The sequence below is a fragment of the Chrysochloris asiatica genome, unplaced genomic scaffold (assembly GCF_000296735.1).
Source record: "Chrysochloris asiatica unplaced genomic scaffold, ChrAsi1.0 scaffold00044, whole genome shotgun sequence".
NCBI lineage: Eukaryota > Metazoa > Chordata > Mammalia > Afrosoricida > Chrysochloridae > Chrysochloris > Chrysochloris asiatica.
In genome coordinates this window covers 20,369,290-20,393,958 of record NW_006408562.1, presented here as the reverse complement: position 1 = coordinate 20,393,958, position 24,669 = coordinate 20,369,290, and the positions used below count along the sequence as shown (strand labels likewise).

The 24,669-nt window shown below is 42.6% G+C and overlaps 1 protein-coding gene across 1 annotated transcript in view; it reads right to left on the bottom strand.

Annotated features, from left to right (window-relative positions):
* Window positions 1-5,334: 5,334 nt before the first annotated feature.
* COL4A3 (collagen, type IV, alpha 3 (Goodpasture antigen)) overlaps window positions 5,335-24,669 on the bottom strand; it is a 187,392-nt gene continuing 168,057 nt past the window's right edge. Inside the window, exons 39-52 of the mRNA XM_006861902.1 lie at window positions 24,294-24,374; window positions 23,587-23,685; window positions 23,218-23,265; window positions 21,761-21,946; window positions 20,055-20,185; window positions 17,795-17,867; window positions 15,570-15,641; window positions 15,303-15,428; window positions 14,174-14,272; window positions 11,639-11,851; window positions 9,173-9,350; window positions 8,932-9,046; window positions 6,541-6,713; window positions 5,335-5,419 (exon numbers count right to left, since the gene is read on the bottom strand). Coding sequence (XP_006861964.1) covers window positions 5,335-5,419; window positions 6,541-6,713; window positions 8,932-9,046; window positions 9,173-9,350; window positions 11,639-11,851; window positions 14,174-14,272; window positions 15,303-15,428; window positions 15,570-15,641; window positions 17,795-17,867; window positions 20,055-20,185; window positions 21,761-21,946; window positions 23,218-23,265; window positions 23,587-23,685; window positions 24,294-24,374 — 1,679 coding nt within the window. The remainder of the gene's footprint in view (window positions 5,420-6,540; window positions 6,714-8,931; window positions 9,047-9,172; window positions 9,351-11,638; window positions 11,852-14,173; window positions 14,273-15,302; window positions 15,429-15,569; window positions 15,642-17,794; window positions 17,868-20,054; window positions 20,186-21,760; window positions 21,947-23,217; window positions 23,266-23,586; window positions 23,686-24,293; window positions 24,375-24,669) is intronic.

The following is a 24,669-nucleotide window of genomic DNA, read 5'->3' as shown; positions in this document are numbered from 1 at the left end:
CATCTCATTGAGGGTCTCCCTTTTTTTTCGCTGACCCTCCACTTTACCAACCATGATGTCCTTCTCCAGAAGGACTGGTCCCTCCTGATAATATGTCTAAAGTATGAGGGACGAAGTCTGGTCATCTTGACTTCTAAGGATTAGCTCCTATCTATTGGTATCTCCAGTTTTCCTTATTCACTGTCCAGCTTTCACATGCATATGAGGTTATTGAAAATACCAGGGCTTGGGTCAGGCGCACCTTAGTCCTCAAGCTGACATCTTTGTTCTTCAACACTTTAAAAAGGTCTTGTGCAACAGATTTGCCTAATGCAATACGTTGTTTGATTTCTTGACTGCTGCTTCCACGAGTGTTGATAGTTGATCCAAGAAGAATGAAGTCCTTGACAACTTCAATCTTTTCTCCGTTGATAAGAATGTTGTTTATTGGTCCAATGGTGAGGATTTTTGTTTTCTTTATATTGAGATGTAATCCATACCGAAAGCTGTGCTCTTTGATCTTCATCAGTAAATGTTTTAAGTCCTCTTCACTTTCAGCAAGCAAGGTTGTACCATCTGCATATGGCAGGTTGTTAATGAGTCTTCCTCCAATCCTGATGACATGTTTTTCTTCATATAACCCAGCTTCTTGGATTATTTGCTCAGCATACAGGTTGAATAAGTATGGTGAGAAAATACAACCTTGTCACGCACCTTTCCTAATTTTAAACCATTCATTGAGTTATACTGTTAGAGGAGAATATTGACAGTGTCATGGGCTGTCAAAAGAACCAACAGATCCATTTTGGAAGAAGTGCAGCCAGAGAGCTCCTTAGAGGCCTAGATGGCCAAACTTCACCTCTCATATTTCGGACATATTGTCAGGAGGGACTAGTTGCTGGAGAAGGATATCGTGTTTGGTAAGGTGGAGGGTCAGAGAAAAAGAGGAAGACCCCCAACGAGATGGATTGACCAAGTGGCAGCATCGATGGACTCATGTGAGGAACAGTAGTGAGGTTGGCCCAGGATTGGGCAGTGTTCCGTTCTGCTATGAGTAAGTACTGACTTGATGGCACCTAACAACAACAACAATTGGTATCTATTGTGGCGCCATAGGATAAGCACTTGGTTTGAACTGCAAGGTCAGTGGTGTAAACTCACCAGCAGCTCCTTGGAAATCCTATCCAGCCAGCGTTAGTCTGTCTTCACAGGGTCACTATAAGTGGGAACTGACTAGAAGGCACCTTAGAACAGCAACAACACTGGTATGAAAATCAGTCCACAATGCATTGTTACATTAAAAACACCTGCTTGCAAAACAGCATGTTTGAATTCCATTTTTGTTTAAAAGGTTAAATTCAGGAAAGGTATATACTCTAATAGGTGTCTTAGTTCGAGATCGAGGCATTAGATCATGTTGACTTCTATATTATTTTTTTAAATGTCTTCTTTGGTTGTCTTGATTTTATTGTGAAAATCTATCACCTCTATTTCAATCTCCTTCCCATAAAACATTTCCATTTGGAAAAAAGTAAGACCAGAAATAGTTTAAATTTTATTCAGAGACAGAACATAAAAATAATATTTTAGTGATAATTACAGAAATATTTGTACATTTGTACATTGCAATTTTGTCATGAGATAATATAAAATGTACAATAGATTTTAAATACATTTCATTTGGTTATAAAACAAACATTAAATTTAATGGCAGTAGTTACGTTTGATACATAGAAAAATCTTTTTAAGTTAGCAATAAAATCCAAACTTAAGTATTACACCTCCTCCTCACTTAGTATCTTGCTATGTGACGTTTTATACTTAAAGCAACAGTAAGAACTCTACTCTCTATTTTGTGCATTAGTGAAGTGTGTCTGGCAGTACAAATGCCACCGTGTGAGGTGAGAGTAATGCTGTCCGTGACAGTTAAGGCTACGTGTCAACTTGGTGGGGTCATAATTTTCAGTGGTTTAGCAGTTATGTAATGATGTAATTCAGCAGTTAAATAATGATGTAATTCGATGGTTATGTAATGATATAAGTCGACAGTTATGTAATGATGTAATTTGGCAGTTAAGTGATGATGTAATTCAGCAGTTAAGTAATGATGTAACTCAGCAGTTAAGTAGTGATGCAACTTGGCAGTTATGTAATGCCGTAATTTGGCAGTTATGTAATGATGTAATTCGGTGGTTATGTAATGATGTAGTCATTTTCTATGTTTTTGTAGCCTGATGTGGTCCATCTCCATGTTGGATTAATGCTGATTTTTGCATCACAAACTGGTCTGGAACCTTACTATGTTGATCAGTGAGGAGGTGGGGATAGTGTAATACTTTTATATATAAATTACTTAATAATGTTTATCTTACAGGGACAAAAAAAGAGAAGATTGCTGAGCAATCCGTTATTTTAGCACACTGTGAAATTCCAAACGTTAAGCACCAAACTGATAAGAAATGACTCAACTTTAGAGTCATTGGTGCCTTGAAAACAATGTGTACAAGCCATATTTTAATGTTGAGTCTTAGAAGTGTGGCTGAGCAACCGTTAGTGTGACTTCACTGGAATTTAAGATTTTGGCATAGTTTTGTCTTCCTCGGAAGTCGAACACTAATAAGAAGGCAAGGGAGGATGGAGACCTGTGGACACGTGGGAGCCAGTTATTTGGCATTAGCACCTGGCAAAGGCTTTTCATTATTAGTTTGTCACAAAGATGTGTGATTTTAGACTTTAGAGAGAGGCAAGAATGCAGCAATGACAGCCAACTTTGCAGTGGCTTCTTGGATGTTTTCTTAGAGCAGCTTTTCTCAAACTTAGCATTCCTAAGAATTCCCTAGAGGGCTAATACAGATTGCTAGGCCCCTGCCCTGAGTTTCTGATTCAGTATATCTCTAAGGGGCTTGAGAATTTGCACTGGTAACAGTTTCCCAAACGATGCAGATGCTATTGGTCCAGGGAGCACACTTTGAGATCTCCTGGTTTGTGCACACCAACAAACCCTGTATATCATGAAAACACAATTGTTGTTAAGTGCTGTCAAGTCGGTTCTGACTCATAGCAACCCTGTAGAGCATTTTCCGAGGAGCAATTGGTGAGTTTGGACCACTGACCTTGCTGTTCAAACCGACCTTGCAATCCAGTGCTTACAAATAGAAAAAGGGCATTTTTAGAACCCCAAAGTATTAATATTAGGTGAAGCTAAGTCAAATTTAAGTGAAACACTGCCCTTTGAGTTAAATGTGAAACTCACGTAAGCAGTGAAGAATGATGACCAGGGTCCCCCCACCTGTGCTGGAATTTGGGGCCATATGTATTTTTACTTTCCAAGTGAAGCCAGGACCTGAATGTAAATAATAGCACCACAAACTCCATCCATGTGGATCAAGAGTTCTTCTCAGAACACTGTCCCATGATGCCCGGCCCCCGGGACTCCTCAACTCACGCTATCATCTAGTATAGATGGTTTTTAAGGTTTTGTTGATCTCTGTTTTCTCAACATTGTGTAGAGGTTGGCTTCTACAATTCCTAAGAGAAGTTAGAAATTGTGAGTCATCCCAAGGCATAGATCTTATTTTTAAACCTTAAATTGGGTTTATAAACGATGATGATAAAAATAATGAATGTTAACAAATAAAGAAGAAGGGGGGGGGGAAATGCAACTCATATCTGAGATTCTTAAGGTGAGAAAACAATTTACTACATTTTCAGGGATATGAAATCAGAAACAAGTGTCTCTCTCTCCTGTTTTTTTTTCTCTCCCTTCCTTGTTAACCCTATAATTTAGCATAGCACCTGGGAGAAGAATTGGTACTGAATAAAACACTTGTTAAATTGAATGAATTAGCAGAAACTAAACTTGGGCAGAAGGAGCTCTGGTGGTATAGTGGGTTACCACAAGGTCAGCAGTTTGAATCCACCAGCTGTTCCAAGGGAGGAAGATGAGGTATTTTGCTCCTATAAAGACCAACAGCCTTGGAAACCTTATACAGGGTTGCTATGAGTTGCTGCTGACGGAACACCACACAACCATGACCAACCTTGGACAGTGTTTTGTTCTGTTGTGCACGGGGTCGCTAGGAATCAGAACTGACTCAATGGCATGTAACAACAACAACAACAACAACAAGCTTGGAAATGTGCAACACACCTAAAAGCAAGTATGAAGGCATGCAGCTAGCTGCCAAATCATACAGTTTTTCACATTCAGACTTTCATACAGTTGACTCTTTCAATGGAGCTTGTAAGCATACATACCATTAAAGGAAAACATGTTTTAGGAAGGAAAATGTCCAGGAAGAAGAAGAAAATAAATTAGTAAATACATGGAAGGTACATGGGGGATTTATAGCAAAGAGGCACTATTTAGAGGCTGGCAAATCAACAAATGCCTTTAGTTCATCGGGAGATTGCTAAACTACTCTGTTCTATCAGGTAAGTACAAACAGTTATAGAAACAGAGGTGGGTAGATGGATAAAAGAGAGGTGGAAGTTAGGTACAAGCCTGAGTATGTTTGTACAAACATCCTATTACAGTGAAGTTAAGTATAAACATTGTATCTAGTCTCAGTGTTGTTGTTGTTAAGAGCCATCAAGTCAAGTCGGTTCCCATAACTGCTGACCTTGTGGTTTGCAGTCCAGTGCTGACCCACAGCGCCATACCAGCTGCAGTGAAGGGAATTCAATAAACAACCAAAGAACCTTCAAAGCAAAACCATACAGGATTTCCAAGGCTACTATGGTTCCGTTCAGAAACTTCCTTTTGGTTTCCATCTTGGATATGTTTGGAAACAAGCCTCAGAAATTTTACAAATCTCAGAAATTCTACAAATTTCAACTCTGTGTTTCCTCAAACACTTAAGTTCTATTCAGGCTGTTGTGGTACCACGTCACTTGTTCCCACCGACTTCTCTCTTAGGGGCTAAAGTTCCTGGAAGGGCAGGGATGATCTCAAACTGACTTAGCCTCTCTGGTTCCTAACCACTAGAATGGAAGAAGACAGATGTTGGGGATCTAGTAGAGCAAATAGCTATTAACATGTAGCACCCACACATTATACATTCTAGGTAGTGTGTTGGCTGGAAATGGAATACAATTTCAGTGGATTTATTTTGTGGACAAAGTGTTGCCTCACCCCAGGAGGCTCCCAAACAGCACCAATTAGAGAGTTTACAATCACAGTACTTGGAGAGAAACACTATGTTGGGCGGAGAAACAAATGGAAACTTTGTACAAAACAACCACAGAGGGCTAGCTATCCTCTGATTCCAGCATTCCTAAATAAATGCATGTTCTGTGGCATTACTTGATCATTTAGGATGAATAAAAGAAACAGTTTAGCTTTCTGTATTGTCTTCAATGTCTTGTCTTCATGCACACCTGGCATCGGCTTATTATCTTCTCTAACTCCCCAGCCTTCACCGTTGATGGAATAGGTTTTCTGAAGTAACAGAAAGTCTTGTTTATTTATGGATATAAAGAGAAAATTTGTTGAGTCTTAATTTTATTTATGAATATTGTAGCTCATCTAAAATGTATGGCAGGAAAGAAATGGATTCCAGAAACATCTTTCTGAAAAGGTATACATGCTGCTGTTGTTAATTGCTGTTGAATCAGTTATGATTCATTGTAACCCTGTATAGGGCTTCTGACGCTTTAAAAACCTTTCCAAGAGCAGAAAGCCCCATCGTTCTTCCACTGACTGGCTGATGGACTTGAACCGCTGACCTTGTGGTTCACAGTCCAGTACTTAGCATGTGCAGCCACTGTAGTCACCAAAAGGCATACATAGCAATGTTTCATCATTTTATTTAGATGCCAGCAGCACTATGGAGACACAGTCCTTGAAGCAAAAGTATTCATCATCCTTTTTTTCTTTTTAAATAAAAATGATTCCCATCCTTTAAGTAGTCTATATTATTCACAATCCTGCAGTACACTCAGTCAAGATGAGACCACTTTGTGATTTTTATTCTGCAACTTACTATCGAACCCATTTGCAAATATTAAATATGTGTGTTGATGATAAAGATATATATTTTGCCTCTGTGTATTTCTGAGCACAGTAATACGTTACCCTGGCTACCTGCTGGTAAGCAGGAAGTGCCAAATTCAACAGTTTCATAGGTGTAGAGGGATTTCAGTGTGAGCTCTGGTAGCGTAGTGGTTACGAATCGGGCTGTGAACCTCAAGGTCAGCAGATTGACACTACCAGCTGTTCCGCGGGAGAAAGATGAGGCTTCCTGCTCCCGTAAAGATTTATAGCCTTGGAAACCCTGTACAGGGTCTCTCTGAGTCGGAACCGACTCCTCGGCACATGACAACAACAACAACAACATAGGAATTTCAGTGTGAGTACTGGTATGGCGCTGTAGGATAGGCACTGGACCACAAGGTTGATTCGAACTGAAAGGTTGGTGGTTCGATTCCACCAGCTGCTCCTTGGAAACCCTCCACAGGGTCACTATGAGTCAGAACAACTCAACAGCACAGCTCCCAGCACACCAAGACAGAGGTAAAGCAAAACTACCCGCGCTCGAATAGTTTAACTCTGATAGTTACCTGAACATTCTCTCTGGGTTTAAAGAAGCCAGCCAGAAACTGTAGGAATTTGAATAGAAGCTACAGGTTCCTCTTCCATGACATTCTATAAAGGGACTGGCTCGGAATTCTTCCAGGCAGGAGCCAGGGGAGGCCAGTGCTTGTCCAGCACCCTCCGAACCTGCACTTCTGAACTATGATAATAAAGATGAAAGAATTAAAACAGCGTCCATTGCAGTTCAGAGATTCAATGCTTGAATTCTTTCTTTTTTGTAATATGAGAAAAGAAAAGCAGAAAGCATTAAACTTCATGTATGCGGCAAATCTCTATTTATAATGAAACAATTTCTTGTACTTTCTTTACACAGGCTTGCTAAGACTTTATTTCTTAGGTGGTATACATAGTTTGCACTCCTAACCTGGTGTGGCGCTGTAGGATAAGCCAACCTCAACGTCACTGCTTCAAACTTACCATATAAGGGGTCACCGTGAGTTGGAATTGACTTGATGGGACTTAACAACAGCAAGTAACCTAAAGGTTGGTGGTTTATACCCACCCCCTGGCACTGCATAAGACATATCTGGTGCTCTACATCCATAAAGATGAAACCAAGACCAAAACCTCGCTGCCACTGAGTTGGTTCAAACTCATAGCAACCTTCTAGAACAGAGTAGAAGTGCTCCCTTGGCTTTCCAAGGCTGTCAGTTTTATGAAGTGACTTTCAGTTAGCAGCCTGACATTTAGCCCACATACAGTACCTCCAGGGCTCCTTATGTATAAGCTCAAAGCCCTGGGTTGGAATCCTAGCTTTGCCATTTAATAGTGGTGGCATGCTGGAGAAAGGACTTAATATCAGTTTTCTTCTTTGCAAAATGTGCCGTCGAGTCAGTTCTAGCTCATAGTGACCCTGGAGAGGGTATCTGAGGTTTCCGAGGCTGTAAACCTTTACGGCAACAGAAAGTCTCATCTTTCTCCCGGGGAGCGACTGGTTCACAGTCCAGTGTTTATCCTACAGAGCCACTATGCTCCCCTTATAAAAGTGTTGTTGTTGTTGTTGTTGTCAAGTGTTGTCAAATTGATTCTAACCCACAGCAACCCTGTGTAGGGTTTCCAAGGAGCAGCTGGTGAGCTTGAACCGCCGACCTTGCAGTTCAAACGGCTTTGTAGTCTGGCGTATTAACCCACAGCACCACACTGGGATGATAGTAATTAGCTGGCAGGGTTATCATAAAGATTAACAGAGAATGTAGCTGCCACAGAAAAAATAAGCCTTCCATTACCAGTAATTAAGGAGCTCTGGTAGCGTAGTGGTTACGAATCGGGCTGCGAACCTCAAGGTCAGCAGTTCGAAACTACCAGCCGTTCCACGGGAGAAAGATGAGGCTTTCTGCTCCCGTAAAGATTTATAGCCTTGGAAACCCTGTGCAGGATCACTGTGAGTCAGAACGGACTCCACAGTACTCAACAACAACAACAACAACTATATGCTGCAGGTTAATGCGCTGGACGGCAAGGTTGGTTTGAATTGCAAGGTTGGCGGTTCAAGCTCACCAGATGCTCCTCTGAAACCCTATACAGGGTCGCTAGGGTCATAACTGACTCGGCGACACTTAGCAACAATAACATTCATCCATACCAAAACTCAAACCCATTGCCATCATTTTGATGCCTACTCACAGCTACCCTGTTTAGAGTTTCTAAGACTGTAAATCCTTACAGCCTTGTCTTTCTCCCACAGAGCAGCTGGTGAGTTTGAACCATCAACCTTGTGTTTAGCAGCCCAATGCCTAACCCACAGTACCAACAATGCTCCTTACTACTCACCTGTCTTTATTTAGAATTTGGGTGGTAATTTCATTTTGAGAAGTTGATTGTTTTTAAAATGCTCCACTATTTACCCCGCAAATTAACTTACTTAAGTAAAAAAAAAAAAAAAATAGAAAAGTGTATTTGTAGCTTTCCAAGTCACTCTCCATGGCCTGGTGATTCAGTGGGCTAAGTGATTCAGTGGGCTAACTCTCCATGGCCTGGTGATTCAGTCTGCTCTCTGCAAGGTTGGGATTCTAAATGCACCCACTGCTCCAAGGAAGAAAGCTACAGCTGTCTGCTTCCCTAAAGACGTACAGTGTGGACATGAGTTACAATCAACTTGATGGCAGTAGGTTTTGGGTTTGACCCATGGCCTGTTGCATACCATCCCTAGGGACCACATTTTATCCTGTCTTAGATCCGATCCTGATGTAGTGCTGTAGAATAAGCACTGGACTGCTAACCGCAAGGTCAGTGCTTCAAACTCACCAGCAGCATCTCAGAAACCCTATACAAGGTCATTATGAGTGGTAACCCCCTGGACGGCACAATAACACCAACATAAGATCCAGCGGGGCGTCTGCAGTTCCTTTGCCCCTTACCATTATAAAAGAAAATCCTTTCCAGAGAGGAATCCAGCCCGCGGGACACGGGGGAATGTCGGTGGTCTGGCTGTGAATGGCTATGGTGACCGCAGGCCCTTCGCAGACAGTGCATCTGGAACAAGGCACAAAAAGACCAGGGTGGTATGACCACTCTTGGCACCATGGAGAGTCGCTCACATTCTAATCCAAGCCAAGCAACTCACCTAGTCCCTTCCCAAAAGAAACCCTGGAGTCTTACCTGCTGATGTAAGGCTCTAGGGCCCTGCCAGTGATTGGAGCCATGTCCTCCGGCATCAGGGCTGGCGTTGACAGCCAGTATGAATAGTCGTTTCGAGACGCAAAATTGCACACATTGTGGATGTTACAGAATAAGAACGGCATGGTGGTAAAGCGCTGCAGGCAGCTGCCCAGAGTTCCTGATAAAACAGCAGCATGGGGCTCACTTTTAGGAATGAAATGATTTTGAGAATCATTATGAGACAGATGCTAATTAAAACACGACCTATGGCAACGATAACACAAGACACTTATTTCCAAATGCGGCATTGAAAACTTTCAAGAATGACAGAAATCAAAGATCCAGTGGGCAAACACATCTCCCTTTTCCCCACCCTTACTAGTTACTGTGGACCTTTCTAATCAGTCTAGAATAGGGGTCAGCTTAGGGAGCCCTCATGACACAGCAATTAAGTGCTTGGCTGCTAACTGAGAACAGATGCTCTTCAGGAGAAAGATGTCACAGTCTGCTTCCTTAAAGACTTACAGCCTTGGAAACCCAAAGGGCAGGTCCACTCTGTCCTGTAGGGTCACTCTGGGCTGGAATCAGCTTCACAACAATGGGTTTTTCTAGGTTGACTGGGGAAACAGTCCGGAGGAAACAGTCACTGGAGAAGGCTGTCATGCTGGGTAAGATGGAGGGTCAGAGAAAAAGAGGAAGACCCCTAACGAGATGGATCAGCCAGGTGGCATCATTGATGGGGTCAAGTGTGGAAGCGGTAGTGAGGTTGGCCCAGGATTGGACATTGTTTCGTTCTGTGCATGGGGTCGCTATGAGTCGGTTCCAACTCGATGGCACCTGACAACACAACAACACAACAGGCTGACTGGGACAGTGTTTTTGCTTCAAACTATGGGGTCGCTGTGAGTTGGAATTGACTTGAAAACATCAACAGAATTACCAGGTATTCACATGTAGCTAACAGCTAATGACCTGATGGTAGTGGTGGTGGTGTGCCTTGGAGTCGGTTCCGACTCCCAGCAACCCTGTCAATCTTTACAGGAGCAGAAAGCCTCATCTTTCTGCTGGTAGTTTCGAACTGCTGACCTTGAGGGTAGCAGCCTGACTTGCAGCCACCACACTACCAGATAGTTGTGGTTGTTGTTAAGTGCCGTGGAGTCGGTTCCGACTCATAGTGACCCTGTACAGGGTTTCCGAGGCTGTAAATCTTTATGGGAGCAGAAAGCCTCATCTTTCTCCCGCGGGACGGCTGGTAGTTTCGAACTGCTGACCTTGAGGTTCGCAGCCCGATTCGTAACCACTACGCTACCAGAGCTCCTTTACGCTACCAGATAGAGCTTTAGAAATGACATTTCTCTTAGGATTGAAAAAGCAGACAGGTGGTTGAACTGAAAGCTGTACTGGATAAAACAGATTAGATGGATATTCACATATCTTCATATTCCAGAATGGAAATCAGACATCAGGCCAAACCCCCAAGAAAAACTCCACTGCTACCAGTTGGTTCTGACCCATAGCAACCCTATAGGACAGAGGAGAGCTGTTCCTTTGGGTTTTGGTATTTATAGGGACAGCCTTATCTTGCTCTGTGGCACAACTGGTGGGTTTGAACCACTGACTTTGCAGTTAGCAGCCCAACACATAGTGCATTGTTCACAGGTTAGGACCCCGGGGCCCTGGGCCTCTCTTACCCTGGCTTCATATTCACCCTTTTGCCTGAGTCCTCTCCTACTAGACAGGGATCAAGAAAGGGCGGAGGACATCTCTAGTCCAACAAGAATAGTAACATTGAGAGGAATGGCTTGGAGACAGAGATAAGGGAATTAGGACCGGGAACCCACAGAGAGAATCAGCTGGTCACAGGCAGACAACCAAGAAGACAGCGCTCAGAGGTGCCAACTGCAGAAGGCTCTCCATTTCTAAGAAGCCTGCTCCCCTTTACTAAAACTCAATGAATATTCAACAGATCGCTCCTCCTTCTAATCAATATGTATTAATCCAGTCTTGGAGAAGGAGACCTCATACCTTTATACGCCAATGTATCCCAAGCCCACAGGATCTTCTCCACTTGGGGAAACAGGCCTGCTTCTCTCTCTACTTGATCTATGCTTCCCAAGTGTACTAGGTGTTGTTCACCACTTGCAGAAACAGATGCACTTTGCAATAAAGAGCTTCTGAGTGAATACTTATTGTTTGTATGTGACTGAGAAGCGGTGACTCAGTGGGACTAATTTGTTAGCCGCCCCCCCCGCCCCCCCAGGGCGAGAAGGTCCAGGGAAAAATGTGACACCCCCAGGGTTCTGACATTAAGCCAGAGAGAAAGAAAATTACATTAAGCCAGTGTTGTTTTATTTCTCTCTTTACCAAGTGCTGTTAACATAGTCAAGGCGATTTCTACTTTACTTCAGGCTAGAAAAAGAACAATCTGCATATGGAACAAAATGAAATCTAGAACAGGGAAATTACCAAGGTCTTGTCCATGGGCGTGCTCATTTCCTTGTACGAAAAGGAAAGAAAAACCACTGTAGAGTGGCTCTGTCCCTTCTGGACACGAAGGGACAGCTGTTGTTTGGCTGTGTCGAGTGAAGATAAAGCCTCTCATTGCTGTTCTAGTTGCAGGCGATCCAACGTCTCCCTGTCTCCCCTTTAAACCTGGCGCCCCATCGGATCCAGGTGGTCCTGTAAAAAGCACATAATAAATGCAGCACCCAGGAGTCTCACATCTTTAACATTGTCAAAGCTGTCCCCTTGCCCAAAGTCCTCATGTAACTGAAATGTTTATGTACATCTCTGAAGTTTCAAATATAGAGAGCAGTTCTTAAGCAGTGACTGACTAAACATATAAACAATATGATTAAATCTTCACATACTTATCTCACAAGACATAGAATCATAGGTATCTGTGTGTATCTTAATATCATGAGCGACTGAAACAGACTCAGACCTTCTTTACATTTGTGTCCCCCTGTCATGCCTCCTACTTTGCTCTGCACCTGGTCTTAGAACCATCGCTTATGAATACATCAATGTGTCCTCTCAAACAAAATCAGACAACTGCAGTTTGAAACTCTATGATTAAAAAGCAACAATAACCGAAAAAACACACTAAGAAACACAGTTGCCAAGGACTCGATTCCAAACTCACAGAATTCTAACTGTGCTCCAAAAGGTTTTCAAGGGCTATGATTTTTTTTGGATGTAAAACACCAGGTCGTTCTTTCAAGGCACCTCTAGGTGGATTCTAACTGCCAGCTTGTAGGCTAGTAGCTGAAAGCTTAACCAGTTTTGCCACCCAGGGACTCCTAAACTCTATGATTGTTGTTAAGTTGGTTCTGACTCACAGCAACCCTGGATAGGGTTTCTGAGGAGCAGCTGGTGAGTTTGAACCGCTGACCCTATGTTTCAAATCGACCTTTCGTTTCAGTGCTCATCCTACAGCACCACACCAGGAGTCTATGATAGTGGATAATGAAAACATTACTTAGAGTTTCGATAAACTCAAGAAACAATCAAAAAAATTCTTCTCAAAGGTGCCAATTTCAAGATAGTTTCTGATCAATTAGAAAGGTACCTAAACACAGAAAAGGCAATTGTCATTGTAGTTTCTTCTACTTTCACGACATAAAATGAAGCACGTGGTTTTCATAGTCAGTGTTTTTTTGTGTTGTTGTATAATAAGCTAATAGACATCTGTCCCTTTCTATATATGGACCAGTGAGCTCCCCCTACTCCCCTTCCTCCTGTTCCCCTCTTCTTTCTTTTTCAATCAAATAGTTCTTGCTTTTGATATTGGTATTGTTCACCACCATCACCCTATCCTTTTCTGCCACCACCGCCCCCTCATCCCCACCCCAACCCAATGTGGCCCATGGTCCCTAAGAAAAAACAGGAAAGACCGATGTGTGGATTTGGGGCCCACAGTGTCAAGGGCAATGCCACACTTGCTGGCCACGAACAACCATGCCGTGGGACTCAGGCCGTGCCCCAGTTTAGTCCTGACTCAAAAGTCAGGATTCTCAACAAGGGGTTTTAAAAAAATCCCAACATTATCAGCTTTTTCGGTCTCCTGAAATTCAGGATAAGGTGCACCTGCCCCAAGCCATGGTATTTTCCATTGCTTCATAAGCATATGAAAGCTGGACAATGAATAAGGAAGGCAAAAGAAGAATCGATACATTTGAATTATGGTGTTGGTGAAGAATATTGAAAGTACTATGGACTGCCCAAAGAAAGACCAAATCTGTCTCAGAAGAAGTACAGCCAGAATGCTCCTTAGAAGCCAGAATGATGAGACTGCATCTCTCACACTTTGGATATGTTGTCAGGAGGGATCAGTCCCTGGAGAAGGACATCATGCTTGGTTAAGTGGAGGGTCAGTGAAGACGAGGAAGACCCTCAAAGAGATAGACAGACACAGTGACAGCGACAATGGACTCAAACCTCACAATGAGTATGAGGGTGTCAGGTTGGCACAGGACTGGGCAGGATGGTGTTCCATTGTGCTTGGGGTCACTATGAGTCTGGGCACACTCCATAGCACCTCACAACAACAACAACTCACCATTTGCACACAGTCCAAAGTATGGTTTACTATGTAAATCGGTGAATTCCCAACTAATGAATATACTTAATTTAGTTTCATAATGAGCATCTTGTAGATACTTCATTTTACATTTTTTTCAGTTGTTTTCTTAAGATAACATCCTAGAAGGAAATCTGAAGAATCAAAGGATTCTACAAAACACAGGGCTGAGGGGTGTTTCATTCATTCATACATGGGGCCACTGTGGACCAACTCAATGGCACCGAATAGTAACAGCAGTATTTGAATTCCACCCAGTCACATTGTTTCCCCACTGAACAACTGGTTTTGACTTTGAGCATGCTTTGAATAGCACCGACTGGAACATGAAGATGCCCCTTGTTTCCATAAACACCAATAAGACTAGTCTGATCTCAGAGCAACACTGCTTCAGAGAGGAGACCAAGCCAGGTGTTTACCTTTTTCTCCTTTAGAACCTTTGTGGCCCTCTTCTCCAGCGGGTCCTGGAGTTCCAGGTTTTCCATCCTTGCCTGGCTCACCTGGTGGCCCGCAGGGTCCTAGGTAAAAGCCAACAAGATGTGGAATTATTCAGACAGGATGAATGTGAGGGTGGCCAATCATCCCAGTTCACCTGAGACTTCAGCACTTTCAGCAATGGAAATCCTGGGAAACTCCTCAGTTCAGGGCAAACTGGGATGGATGGTCACCCAGCTTATGAACTCCACTTCCCAGTTAAAACATGAACTGTGACTATATGAATAAACCAAGACCCACTTCCTCCAAGTCAGTCCTGACTCCGAGTGACTGTAGAGGACAGAGCAGAACTGCATAGGGCATCCCAGGCTGTAAATCTTCATGAAAGCAGAATGTCACATTTTTCTCCTGAGAGGCAAAACTGCTGACTTCTTGGTCAACAGTTCAGTGCTTACCATTGCATCATCAGGGCTAAATAGTTTAAAATTGTACTGCTGTTTTGGTTTACGCATTTCCAGCATTCACTCCCTTCACGTACTTAGTGATAAAGGCAGTAAGGAATAGCTCTCTTATCTCTCAGTTGATTTAGGCAAACCTACAGACTATTAGTTTCATTTAGAAGTCTACTACAATATGATACATTTCTAAAACAGGGTGAGTTTCGTTCCCAAACACGAGTGTTTTGAAAAGATTTCCTAACAGTAAATATGCATTTGTATCTGCTGCTCTTCCTTATGCGATATCAAGTGCCTGGAAATCATAAATTGGAAGAATTCAACCTTACTCATACAATCCTTTACAAATAGCTGGTACTCCAAGACTATAATTGTGAGGGGCAATGGACATAATACTAATAACTTAATAAAAAAATACAGAGCCTTAAGCTGTTTATATGTACTCAAGTTAATGCTATATGCATCTGTTTTCAAGAGATTTCAAGGCCTGTTATTTGCTGATGAAGGGCAAAATGAATGCACAGCTAAGATGGATTATGAGAATGCATTCATGTTGAACATTTTCTGTGAAGTTGCATCATTTGCTTGCAGGGCACTTTACAGGTATATTGGGCCCACCGTTTCCTAAAAGTTCAACTCCATGCTCTCAGTTCCACACCTGGGTTTCCTGGTGGCCCTGGTGATCCAGGTTCTCCTTGCATCCCTGGTCCTCCAGGTTGGCCAGGAGGTCCTGGGCTTCCTGGAAGGGAGATGATCGTAAGCATGCCAGGGTCTCCACGTTTACCTATCAACAGAAACATGAGACCAAGAGGATGGTTTCATTGAGGGGTTACCGTATCTCCATGGGCCGGGACCGCCTCACTGCCCTCATCCATTTACGTCAAGTTGATTCCGACTCATAGCAGACGTAAAGAAGAGTGTTTACCAGGTGGTCCTGGAGGTCCAGTTGGTCCTGGAGGTCCAATTGGTCCCAGAAATCCTGGATTGCCCTTCTCTCCTTGAAAAAAAAAGTGATTCTGCTTAGAAAACTGGGTTTCTTAGATCTTCAGGTTGACTCAAGACTCTAAGGGCAGATCTTGGAAGTTAGGATTGAATGTTGCATTGCGCCAATGGCTACAACTCAGTTATGTTCATGTGGGTCTGGAATGTCATTCAGACCCAATCAGTCTATAAAGAAATCCACATAAACAAAGAATGTAGGCATTAGGAACTTGTAGTTTCGTTTTGAAGGGAAATGGTTTTCCTAAGAATTAGCTTTTTTTTGAGTTCATAAACAATTCAATTTAGAAATTAAGATAAAATAAGAAGTCACATTAAGACTTATTTTCGTGCTCTCATGTTGAATGATGTAGCTTGGTGATCACAGCTATCTACGCATCAGTCTTATAAATGCCAGTAGCCCACGGTCGGGGATTTCTCTTCTCAGTACTCAAAGAGTAAGTACAAAATAGCTGCCTTGATGTAAACAGAACCAAGTGTAAGCTTTATCTCCCAGCCACAGACTTTGACACGAACAAAAGAAGGCTACCAAGAGGCACTGATAAGGAGAAATGCTATTTTAAAGAACCTTAAAATAGTATAGACAATATCTCTGAATCCTTACACTTCATTACTAAGTATTCAATGAAAAGAACAAATATCATTAATTAACTATAGAATCAAAAGTGAACTGGCAATTAAATGGTAAATTAGCCAGTTGATATCAAAACTTGAGAAAAATGTGATTATTTACTTAGAAACATCAGAAGTAACCTAAAGGTTTATTCCTTTGGGGATTAAATTTTTGCAAATACTGGAGTGCAAATTCATTGGTCATGCCAGCCGAGGGTCTTCTGAGAGCTATGAGGAACTGAATATATTATTCAGCATCTCTAGAGTCTGTGATGGAGTCCTGGTGTGGCACTGTGGGATAAAGCACTCACCACAAAGTCAGTTTGAATCACAAGATCGGTGGTTCAAACTCACCAGCCACTCCTTGGAAACCCTATACAAGATTGCTATGAGTTAGAACCAACTCGAAGGCACTTAACACCAATAAGAACAGAGTCTGTGATAATAGATATCTGCCACACAGAGACAATACCGGAGGAACTACAGCTAAGACAATGACCTCAGATTACTTAAATCTTGATTTGATGTCACAGCACACAAATGAAGAGTCTGAGAATCATTTCCCTGACATGGAAGTTGAAATTTATGTTTGGGAATACTTTAAACTTAAAAACACAAAAGTTACAGGTTTTTTTTTCTTGATAAAAAAGATGAGGGAGTTTCAAAACTTTGTGGAAAAATGGAATTAAAGATCATGGATTTTTTTCATAAAAATTTAAAGCTCCCTTGAATGATAAATGTGCCCCATAATGCAAGTGCATTATGCATTATGCAAATGCAAATGCAGAAATATGAGGGAGACTTCAAAAAGTTTGTGGGGAAAAATGGAATGAAAAGATAATGGAATCTTTTCCACAGACTTTTTTTTTGTGAAGTGAGGTTTGCAGATAGAATAATCAGCTTTACACTCAGCAAGCCATACATTTATTTCATCTCAATGACTGTATTCTGCTCCATGTAACTACAACTAGCCCACTCCCTCCCTGTGGTTTCCATTTCCATACCATCCAGCTACCCATCCCTTCCAACTCTGCCCTGAGGCAAACATTATCCCCTTGATCTTGAATGAACAACCATTCCAAGATGAGCATACCTTACTAGTATTGTTATTCCTCCTATAGACCTATCAACTGCTTGGTTGAAACCTTTTTGAAGCCCACTCATGTATATATAAAACTTGACTCATTCTACCCCACTAACAGCTTGGGGTATTTTCTTTTAGAGATTTCTAGTTTTCAAAACTATCTCAAGTAGCACAAGCTCCAAGTAAACAAAATAAAAAAGGGCTCGGAACAGTCGTGACACTATGGGTCGGAACTGACTCCACAGCAGTAAACAACAGTAACAGTGCTATTTACAGAGTCTTGGTGTGGGACTGTAAGATAAACACTGGACTGCTAATTACAAGGTTGGTGGTTCAAACACACCAACTACTCCTTGGAAACCCTGTACAGGGTCATTATGGGTCATAACTGACTCAATGGTACCTACCAACAACACTGCTTTTTGCACCTAGACAGCAGTGTGCAGAGACAATACCTGGCATGCCGGGAAATCCACGGAGCCCTGGATCACCTCTGAGCCCTGGGAGACCGGGGATGCCTGGTGGTCCCTAGATTTCAACAAAAGGGAGCAGAACCACAGTTGAATTAGAAACAAAAGAAAACAAAAGTTGACCTTATTCACTGATGCTTTCTTGAAAGCAAGAAGGACAATGTTCTGCACCGAGTGAGTGTGAGCTCCTTGACAACCACCATTTTCAGCATTTTTACCTTTCTTCTCATGACTCCCTGCCTAGACCCCTCTCCCACAGATATCGCTCTAGGATGATTGTTTTCAATAACAGATTTTTAAAAAGTGTCATTAATGCTAGAAAAAAACTTGTTTGTAAATGTCAATGTATGTTTGTTTTAGTATTTCAGACATTATTTTGCATTCAAGAACTGTTCTAACTAAGCCAGCAAAGTTATGACCACCTCGTCGTCGTCAAGGTGTTCTTGAGGGCTGCAAATGGTTAACACACTCAACTGCTGACAGAAAGGTTGGAAGCCTAGGTCCATCCAGAGGCACCTTGGAAGAAATGCCTGGTGATCTACTTCCAAAAATCAGCTATTGAAGACCCTACAGAGCACACTGCTATTGTGATACACGTAGGATGACCACGAATTGGAGTCTAGTCAACAGCAGTATGTTAGTCAGCGTGGTAAGAGACGTGCCCACGGCTGGCAATGTGTAGGGCTGTCAGAGAGAATGTTTGACAGGAGGGTTCAACAAGGATGGCCACAGAGGTACTCCCTCCTGAGCTCATACAAGTTGCTCTCACGTCCATGAAATGCTGACATCAGGCCACAGGAAGGAAGAGGAGGGGCACAGAGCTTCCAAGAGAGCTAGCTATTCAAATATATATTGCATTTATTCTTACACCACCCATCTATCATCTGTCTGTCAGTCTGTCATACTGTGTGGCTTGCATGTTTCTAGGATGCTGGAAGCCATGCCATTGGCATTTTAAATGGCAGCAGGCTTACCAGGGTGGATAGGTTTCAGTGAAACTTCCACACTAAGAAGAAAAATTTGGTAATCTACTTGCAAATATTAGCCAATGAACACCTTATTGACTACAACACATTGTCTAACTTGCTTGTTTTGGATACATCATCAAAAAGGATCAAATTAAAAAGAAACACCAAACAAAACAAAGAGGATCAAGGGCAAGAGAGACCCCGGGTGAGATGGATGGGTGCAATACTGACAGTGAGGGACTCAGACATGCCAGTAACTGTGAGGGCGATGCAGGACCAGGTAACATTTGGCTCTGTTGCATATAAGGTCATCACGAGTCGTCCACTCAAAGGCAACTAGCTATCACCTCTATGTATGGATGTAGGTATGTATCTATCTATGTATGTATCTATGTAACTATCTATCTACGTATGTATGTATGTATGTATGTATGTATCTGTCTATGTATCTATGTATCTGTCTGTCTACCTACATATCTGTCTGTCTGTCTGTCTATCTATGTATCTATCCATCCTGCCCATATGAATTGAAAGAGAATTCAATTACTTGACAATAATGAACTAAACATCATAAAAATGCCAAGAATAATACAAGTGGTCTTTGAAGCTGCCTAGAGCAAGAAGACCAAAGAAGAAGATAAAGTGAGATGAAAAATTGAGGGAGAGGAAACCAAATGATCTGACGAAGAACTCTGGGGGCATCTGTGTTCTGGTCTGACCTCCTGAGATGAAGGTGTCCAGGGAGGGAGGCCTGGTCCCAAGGCTGAGCCCTTGGGTGGGAAGGTGTTCCTTGCAATGATGGGGCTGTGAAGGGCATGGAAACAATGTAGACATTCATCACAAAGAGTTATCTTTCGGCTTCAAAGACAGAGGCCTACCGCCATGAGATCATTGGAGGGTTTCAGTGAGTTCAAGTCTGCATAAGATATCAGTGTAGAAGGACATTAAATGTAACCACAGGATCAATGCTGGGAACGTTCAAAGAATCATGGAGAATGTATGAGAGACCTATGGACTAGAGGAGAGCCAATACCTACATTTTTTTTGGAAAAAAGAAAACAAGGTAACTTCTGGAGACCAAATATCAGAGATGTTGACAATCAGACATACTAGCAAGTATTCTTTGGGTCTCTGAACCTGCTGGGCTCTGCTTTTCCTTAGGCACAGTGCTCAGAAGCACCACAAATGGCCACTCGGTGCCACCTACAGGAATAGCTATCTGATCCTGGCAACCCATCTGCAAGAGTTTAAGAGTCAAAATAATTTCCTGCACTTACCGGATGTCCTGGTGGCCCTGCGTCTCCCCTGGTGCCAGGTGGACCTCTGGGACCAGGCTTGCCCATAAAGCCTTTGTCTCCTTTTACACCTTCTATGAGACTTCCTGGAGGTCCAGGTGGACCTGGTTCACCTAAATTCAGAGAATCCATTAGTATTGCCAGTTAGGGAGTTCAGCAAGTCCTACTGGTGAGCATGAACCTTGCTCCCCAAACATCCTCTCCCTCACGGAGTGACATGGGATGAGAGTGAGACAGTGCCAATGAAGTACCTGGCTCAAGGTTGGAACTGCTCTCTCTGTTGGGAGTGTTTTAGAGCAGAACCTGTGACCACATCCCCAATGACCTGCCAGCTCCCTGCCACACAGCCGGACTTCAGTAAAGATGGATTAAATGGGTATAGCGCTCTCTTTCAGCCTTGTTAATTGAATATTTACTAATAATTTCTTGGACTTCTGGTGTGGTGCTGTGGATCAGCACCTGACTGTGAACCACAGGCCAACAGTTCAAACCCACAAGCTGCTCTTCAGAAACCCTATACATGGCCTCGATGAGTCAGAATCGACTGGTTGGCAGTTAACAACAAGTATTTCTTGGACTTCTGGTGTGGTGCTGTATGATCACCACTGGACTGTGAATCACAAGGTCATCAGCTGCTCCTCTGAAACTCTATACAGAGCCGCCATGAGTCAGAACTGACTCGATGGCACTTAACAACAACAATCTTTTCTGAAAATTTTTTATTGTCGTTGGGTGACGGTTTACAGAGCACATCAGCTTTCCATTCAACAACTGACACACGTTTTGTTTCCTGCCATTGATGGCGATCCCACAATATGACATCGCTCATTCCACTTCCTTCCTGGGTTTCTTGTTTTCATTCCTTCTTCCTGCTTACCCATTCTGAATGCTATCCTTGGGTAAATGCTGTCCTTTTGATCTCAGAAGGTTGATGACTCTGAGGTATGTGTACTAGGCCAGGGCTGGCTCCCCTTGTAGACCTGTCTGCTGTCTGGCTGCAGACTGAGCTCTGGGGGTGAGCTCGGTTATAGTCCTGAGGGACGATTACGGATCAGTGTCAGGGGTCCCATCAGTCTCTATCTTTAAAGGTAGTTTGGTCTTTTAAAAAATAATTTTGAGTTTTGTTCCACATTTTTCCCTCACTCTATCCGGAATCTTCTAATCTTCTGACCCTTTCAGAGCAGTTGGTAGCAGTAGCTGGGCATTGTCTAGTTCTTCTGGTGTTAGGGTTCTGATCCATTTGTCCACTGGACTAATTGTTTCCTTGCACCTTTGATTTTCTTCACTTTGTTTTGCTCCGGATAGGAAGAGAGCAACAGTTGCATCTTCCATGGCTACTTACAAGCTTTTAAGACTTAACTTGCTATTCACCAAAGTAAGATGGAGAACCTGGTCTTTATAGACTACATCATGTGAATTGACCTGGGTGTTCTCCTAGACTCAGATCCAGAGCCCACAGGCCCAGTGATCATTCCCTCAAAAAGTTTTCATGTTATCTATTAATCTTTTAAAACTTCTGCCTCAGCAATACCAACAACTTAACAGCATCTACATCCATGAGAACATGTTGGGGGACTGGAGACCAGAGAGAGAAAGGAGCAATGAGATTACACGAAGGGAAAACGGAAAGCTTCTGATGTGCAACCTTATTTTTGCTCATTTATCATATTTAAAAGTCAGTCCTCTACCTGGGATTCCTCTTGAGCCTGGTGGACCCTGATTTCCTTTTTGGCCAGGGATGATTGCACCTGGAACCCCGGGTGGTCCTGGGAGACCTCTCATGCCAACAGGTCCTTGCGGTCCAACGTCTCCCACTGTCCCTTTCCTGCCAGGAAAGCCAGGCAAGCCTGGGGCTCCCCGGTCTCCTTTGGCTCCTATAAAAAAGAAGATTTGTTAAGTTTCCATATTGCCCCTTGATTCGAAGTCATAGCATGTGGTTACCTTTAATGACATAGATACTCTGCTTAAATGGGTTGAGGTTCAAAGTATCCTTTAAAAAAAGAGGCTGAGGAGTGAAGCACTAACCTCGCTATTTGATCTTGGCAAAGTCACTTCCATACCACAAGTCTCGGTTTTCTTATTTATAAACAGATATAGTAGCTGTCTGTGGGTGGATTTGAACCTCCAACCTTTCAGTTAGCAGCTGAACACATTAGCCATCAGCACCTCCCGGGGGTTCACAATTTTGAGCTACTTGGTCAAGAGGAAGATCAAAAGCATTGGACTAATTGCTGGTTCTGGACAAGCACCAATGGCTGAGGTCTTTGTTGGGTGTGGGCCTCTTTGTTAATGTTCCTGTCCAAAGGACTCCAGGCTGAGAAGGACCCCAGTGAGGACTGGGCAGTGTTTCATTCTGTTGTGCACAGTGATGCTATGGATTGGAAGGAACTTGATGGCACCTAACAACTAACATGGTGTTAATGAGGTCGGAGACAATCTACAGGATTAGGCTGCATATGAGTCAATCTCCTTGGAGATATAAAAGAGATCAAACACGTGAACAGAGATCAGAGGGACCTACTACCACCAAGAAAGAAGAGCCAGAGCAAAGCATGTTCTTTGAACCCAGGGTTCCTATGCTGAGAACCTCCACAACATAAGGGGAGACTGATGCCAAGACACATCGTGCTCTCCAAGGGATGTCAGAGCCCACTGAGAGAGAAAGCCTCGCTTCAGAGTTTCGGCTGAATTTGGCTTCTAGCCTCCTAAACTGTGAGAGACTAAATTTCTGTTTGTTAAAGTCCTCCACCTGTGGCACTTCCGTTACAGCAACACGAGAAAACAGACAGGCCGGCAGGGCTGCTCCTCAAGAAGTCGTCAATCCCATCTCCCTGCTTTTGGGAGGTGACAGATTTAAAACGCACTAACAACAACAGAATCAAGAGAATCCTTTCCACTTTTAAAGACTCTCATAGAAGACAATTCCAAACTGAATTAAAGTTTCTAATTTGTTGAATTTGTTGCGATGGTCATAAATAAGCATTTAAGATTGAATACTAGGAAAATACCCATTGTATGTATTGCCATTGGGATTCTCTAATTTACTCTGTGAAGTCTATTTTAGATGTTAAGAATATTAAACTAGTTTCTAGCATACCCTGCCCTTGAAAATGCACGTCACTGGGTTCAGGGAAGACAAACTAACCTTGAACGCCAGGGTTTCCTTTGGGGCCCAGAATTGCCTCCAGCAAGCCTGAAAGAGAAAATTTTGGCATATTAACATTTATGGTAATTTTATCTTATATGAGGGGGTTTCAAAAGTTCATGTAAAAATTCTATTATCTTTTATCTCCATTTTTCCATGAACCTTTTGAAGCTCCCTTGTACATAGAATGCATCTGTTTGCATTTCCTTCTGAAAATAGATAGAAGTCTTAACTATCATATCCCAAGAAGTTGTTCAACATCATCATTTCTCCCAGAGAAGAATTGTTAGAGAAGTTAAAGGTTATCAAGGCACCAGTCATTCTACTCAAAAGAAAACTAGCGGATCAACGATGATGAGAAAGGTGTACCTGAGTCTCCTTTTTCTCCAGCTGGACCAGGAATTCCATCACGCCCTTGACTACCTCTTGTACCCATTGGTCCTGGAGGCCCGGGGAATCCTGGAGGGCCTTTAAAAAATAAAACATGGAGTTCAAAGATAGGGATTCTTTCCTACCAAATGGTCTACGGTGAAAACCAAAGAGATGAATGGAATTTACTTAAAGGTGCTATTTTTTCAGAACTATAGTTACCTGATTGGACTGGGCCCCTGAGTGGTGAAAGTGGTTTACAGTTGGCTACTAATCGAAGGGTTGGTAAGCCCTACAGAAGAAAGCCCTGACAATCTGCTACCAGAAAGATTAAAGCCAAGAAAACTCTATGGAGCTGTTCTATTCTGTTACACATTGGGTTGCCATGATTCGTGATCAACTTGATTTCGGTTTGTTTGTTTTGTAGTTACATGAAACCATGTCTACAGAGAAAACGATCAATGGTTGATGTGATCATAAGGGTATTGTTTTGGAAAGCTTAGGTGGGCAGATATTCAAATTGGGGAAATACAGATATGTAACCTGGTTTGTGTACATTCTCCCCTCCACCACACATTGGGCCCTGAGTGAATGGGAACAGCCTTAGACCAGTTGTAGCTCAGCATGATTGGATCCTGAGATCCCAATTTCAGGAGAACATATGCATCCTTTAAGAAAAGAAAATAGAGAAAGTACAAAAATGAAACCTGGGGGGCCTTTTACTCCTGGGTATCCAGGGAGGCCTTTGATGCCTTGAAACCCGAAATCACCTTGAGAACCTGGCTTTCCTATAATTGAGGAAGGGGTAGGGGGAAGACAAGAAAAAAAAGAGATGAAATTAGCACAATGATTAATATGGTCAGTTTCTACAGCTAACTCTGCTCAAAGAGGAAACCAAGATCGATGCAGTGGTTAAAACACTAGGTTGCTAACCAGTGGTTTGAGCCCACTCTGTGAGAGAAAGATGTAGTCTGATCCTGTACCATTTACAGGCATACCTCAGCAATTCCAGACCACTGCAAAAAAGCCAAGTTCACAGTAAAGCAAGTCACACTAGATATTTGCTTTCCCAATGCCTGGTGT